General features: G+C 34.7%; 1 protein-coding gene across 1 annotated transcript; it reads right to left on the reverse strand.

Annotated features, from left to right (window-relative positions):
* Positions 1–266: 266 nt before the first annotated feature.
* LOC117239758 (reticulocyte-binding protein 2 homolog a-like) lies at positions 267–4717 on the reverse strand (the record flags this gene model as incomplete). Its single annotated transcript, XM_033505577.1, has 6 exons — positions 3337–4717; positions 2654–3100; positions 1664–1885; positions 971–1349; positions 718–888; positions 267–398 (listed from the first exon to the last, which is right to left on the reverse strand). Coding segments are annotated over exons 1-6 (2234 nt in total), but the record flags the coding sequence as incomplete, so codon positions are not given.
* Positions 4718–5081: the final 364 nt, after the last annotated feature.

Raw genomic sequence — 5081 nt, forward strand, 5'->3', positions numbered from 1 at the left:
CATTTATTTACTACTAAACCATCTTGAATTGTATTATCTGTACATTCCTGTGACTTATTTTTTTTTTTTTTGATTTTCTGGAATATCATGCACATTCTTTATAATATCAGTCGTTGATTCTGATATTAATGAAGAAGATACATCTACTTTTATCGATGATTCTACTTTATTAATGTCACTGTGCACTTTATCTAGTTGTTCCATAGTAAAACATCAAGATTGTTACAATTACTTAAGAAGTCATGGATTGTTATTTAAATATTTACTGCACTTTTCCATCAATGTAACCCTTTATGGCAGTTTGACATTCTACAGAACACCAATGCTGTATCAGTTTATATTTTTCTTCATCATGAAGTTTTATTATATCACCTAATTCTTCCTGATGTTTTTTTTTCCTTTTTCAATTTTCAAATAAGAGTGTGTTTTCTATGTGAATCTTTTAATTCTTGGTTCGCCCCGAGTAAGCGATTATTAACATCTTTGGAAAGTTTTTGGACGTTTTCCAGTTCTTTTCTAAGAAAATTATTTTGTTCGTTCATATCTTTTACTTTACCTTCAATTTCTACCCTACGCAATATTTCAAATTTATTTTCATTGACAAGGATCATTTTTCTTATTTTTCAAAATCCAGTTTCAATTTATTAGTTTCTTCTTCATATTTATATCCAAAATCACACACTTTTTTATATTCACCCTTTAGTTCGTCTAGTTCACATTGAAGGGCAGATTATTTGTCCTTGTGGTTCAAGAACTACATTTTTTCTCTTTTGCATCTTTAGCTCCAGCTTCACGTTCCTCCATTGAATTACTAAAAAATGAATTAAGTTTGGCCTTTTTTTTTGTTCCAGCAAGTCAACTTCATATTCGTGACTTATGTTATTTCTTCTAATTTTATTGTTAGTTCTTCAATTTGTATTCCAAAAAATTGAACTCTTTTTACGTGCGTGTGTGTTTTTTTTTTTGTAACTCGTCGAGTTGCAATTCTAATTTTTGCACTTCCTCCTTCATGTCCTCTGTGTGCTTCTCGAACTCTTGTGTCGTCCTGTCTTTGTCGGAACATTCTACTTGAAGATCAGCGAGTTGATGCTCGGGATCGTAATTCAATTTTTGGTCGTTAGCAGTAATAAGCTCGCGTAACTTCACTTTTGAACTTGATCTTGTTTGGTCTTGATTGTGTTTTCGTGGTGCTTGTGGTGTTCTAAAAGTAATCGTCACGTTGCTTGCATTTTTAGTGCACATTAATACACTGCACTCTGCACAGGCAATGCTTTTGTCGTCATGAAATCTCTCTAACTTTTCAGTAACAAAACCTTTTATTTTATTATTTAATTTTGGATCATGCGCCCCTGGTGGAGATACATTATGTGTTCTTTTTACCTTTATTATGCACACGTTTTCCTTTTGCTCTCAATTTTTCGATCATCTTGTGCTGTTCTATATATTGTGTTCTTATGTTCTTCGCATATAAATCCTGTCGATTGACTTTATCTTTCAGTTGAGGTACATGTTTAATTCTTTACCTGTGATTATGATGAACAACCTCAGCGTATTTCCTTTCTCTCTCTCTCTTTTTTTTTTTTATGGATTTCTTGATAATCTTTTAGAAGTTGCTCGTTATATTTGGAAAGCTTTCTCACTTCGTCTTCAGCTGTTTCCTAACGGGATTTTTCTTCTTCAAGTTTTTCTGTAATCATTTTTTCTAAACTTCTCCATTTATTCTGTTCTTCTTCGAGTAATTCATTACGTTTCGGTATCTGGCTATCTTTTCCTTTAAAACATTTAATTTTATCAGAGAGTTCTCCTATTTTCAAACTTGCTTCATTTAAGGTAACTTTATGAATTTCCGATTGATGCTTTAACATTTGATGTAAGTCTTCTATTGCTGTTTCACGTTCTTTCAACTGTTCATTAAATTCGTTGTTTAGCATATCCACTCGAGAAATTTCGAGTTCTCGAGCATCGTTTCTTCTTTTAGAAATTTGGCTTATTTTTTCTCGCCTGCTGCTACATGTTGCTGTCATTTTATCAACTTCTTTCTTCTTTTTTTTCTTTTTTTTTTTTTTGAACTTAAAATCTTGATTTAAAGTTTGTGTTTCACTATATGATTTATTATTATTAACTAGTTCAACATTATTTTCAGTAGATTTTTTTCGCGTGATTTTTATACTTATTTAAATAGTTTAACATGAGCAAATGCATCGTACGTCAGATATACCATTTTTAATAAATTGTCGCCTTTACAACTCGAGTTACCTCTGAACGAGTCGCATGATTGATCAATAAGCCATGAGTAATTATGCAAATTCAGTTTTTTTTTCATCTATTTATTTGAATATTATAACAAAGACTTTACATTGAATATTTTATTAAAATTGTAAGTTTTTCATAAACGCTTCAAAATCCACAGTCTATTGATCAACTCCTCTATCCTTTCTCTTTCTCCTCACTAAAATAGATAAATTCCTAATGTAGTTTGTGATCATCCTAATGTAGTTTATCATCTGATATATTTTTTGAAATAATTTCTGTCTGTACATTTTCTTCTTTTCTCTTACTCCTCTTTCTCTTTCTAATGAATTCTTTTTATTCCGTAAAATAGTTTTTGTATATTCAATTTTGTTAAGTGCAATCCTTATTTCTGATAACTTACTTTTATTAGATAATTCTTGTGAATCTTCTACTACATCTTCCATATCATTTTGAGTGCGGCTTCTACCTTCAGTAAATTTCATATCTTGAACCATATCATTAATTTCAATAGCTCTTTCGGTATCAAGTAAATCGCACTTATTATTCAATATACCTTTTGAATTGACTTCTGTCTCTGTAGTTTCTTCTTTTGTATCTTCTTCGAGTTTTCTTTGTTCTTCTAATCCACCCTTCTCATTTTGTAGTATCTTCCTTGTATCTTCATCTTTTTTAACTTCGACTTTATCCGATCTCCTAGGTCTGCCTCTATGTTTCGCTTCATCAGTTGCTATTACACCCGTTACTGCATTATCATTTTCTACAGATTTATACCTATCGCTATCACTAGCTGTGTTCGTTAAAAGAACTTCCCTTCGTTGACGAGTATCAGTTGTTTCGTTTTCACTATCTGAAATTGATTTTTGTTTAACACCTCTTTTTTCTTCTTTGGCAAATTTATTTTCTACATTTTCCGATGCCTTTTTTTATTAATTATTTCACACTTGTCTTCGATTAATTTCGTCTTTAAAGCGCTTCGCAAAATTTTATTTGTGTTTGATTGTCTGGTTTGATTATAAACAATTTCTTCAAATTTTGGCGAAGTAGCAGGCTTTGCAGCAACATTATAACGACTGCTCCGTTTACTACTATCTAACATAGATGGAGATGGATTCTTGTCATCTTTAATCTCTAAAGACTTCTCTTGTGTATTAGCATCTAAATTTCTCGACATAAGATCTGCTGAAGTTTTTGATTCTGTAGTGTCACACGCATTTTTCGCTGTCATCATTTGGTCTTCTTCTATAAGCAAATGTTCATTATTGTAAGCATTATCTCTTGCTTTTTGTATGGATTCTAATGATATATTTTGTTCAACGTTGTCTATTGATTTTGTATCATTTTCAGCAGTTGATTTACTAACTGCTTCTAATTCCTTCGTTTCAATTTGGTTTTCTTTATTTGTATCGCCGTCCAAAATATTTCTCATTGAAATATTATCCTTCTTGTTATGATCTTTTTCTGCTTCTCCTAAACTTTTACTTTTTTTGTCAAACCATTCTTGTAAATTTTGAGTATCTTGTGACGAAGATGGTGACAAATCATTATACAATACTGCAATATCTTCTTTCCTTCGTTTCACAGACTCTTTCTGGTATTCTGTTGAGCTATTGACATCAAACATTAAGTCTGTTTTAATGAAAATATAATCCTGTGAAGCGGTGTCAATTGATACTTTCTTTTCATAAGAATTTTCTACATTAGACTGCAATTCTTTTGAAAATTCTTTCAAAACCATTTCTTCATTTCCTACAGTAACGTCTGTTTTCTCCAAGCTTTTGTTCAAATTATGAGAAACTAAACTACCCTGATAACTCCGACTAGTCGCTGCTTTAATAGTCTCCTTTAACAGTTTTCTTAACTTGATTTCGTTCTGCTTCTGCATAGCGTCTAGTATGGCCCGAATACTTGGATCCACAGCAGTAGCCATAGGGCTAACAGAAGATGTGTCTTCTGATTTTTTGCTCATAGTGGTTATTGTACTGTTGTTGGAGTCTGTACTAGCGAAGCTATTGCGACGAGTACGATAATATTTAAAAGAATCCAGTTCTTTACCTGAATATTCCTCTTTTCGTGACCAGTTTCAGTTTTGGTGATGACCGTAGTCCGCTTTCCGTAGAAGTCGTTTTCACGCAAAGTGAGCTGATCTGCAGAGGTCCGCTGATCCCTCAATCTTCAATGATGCACGTATGCCGAAATGCGTAATTTCGTTTTCTTGAAGTTGATGGATCCTGGCACGGATCGCCAAAATGTCACGTAAAGTTGGTACTTGGGTGGTAGTAAGAAGGCTGAGTCGTAACCCAACTACTTATTTTCCTTTATAAAACTTTATTATAAACACAAAATAACACCGAACCGGAGAATAGGGGTTGTATGAGTACAGCAACTAGAAGAGGAACAAGAACTGCCCGAGCTGGGTGAAGTCTCGGTTTATATACGTTTTGGTTTTAGGATGTTGAGGGGCTAGGTGTAGGTTATGATAGTCGGTCGCCTCGATCGCCTCGCGCTCGTCGCAGGCTTCGATGGCGTCCAGGGGTAAGAGGAGGAGAATAGCAGCCACAACCCCGGAGGTGTCCGAAGAGTTGGAGGCGCAGATGAGGACGAGCTCCCCGGCGGACATCAGCGCGGGCCTGACGATGCATGTGTCCGAGATAATGCACGTCGCGACGACATCGTCAAACCTCAAGGGGACCTACATCAGATCCCTGAAGAACGCGGCGAGCTACATCACCGCCGCCTGGAACACGGAATCCTCGAGGAGGACGAGGCCAGCGCGAGACACCGACACGAGGCTGTCCGTGCTGGAAGAGGAGAACGCAGCCCTCCGCCAG

Source organism: Bombus vosnesenskii, unplaced genomic scaffold (genome assembly GCF_011952255.1).
Source record: "Bombus vosnesenskii isolate JDL3184/JDL3185 unplaced genomic scaffold, Bvos_JDL3184-5_v1.1 scf7180000014143, whole genome shotgun sequence".
Classification (NCBI taxonomy): Eukaryota; Metazoa; Arthropoda; class Insecta; order Hymenoptera; family Apidae; genus Bombus; species Bombus vosnesenskii.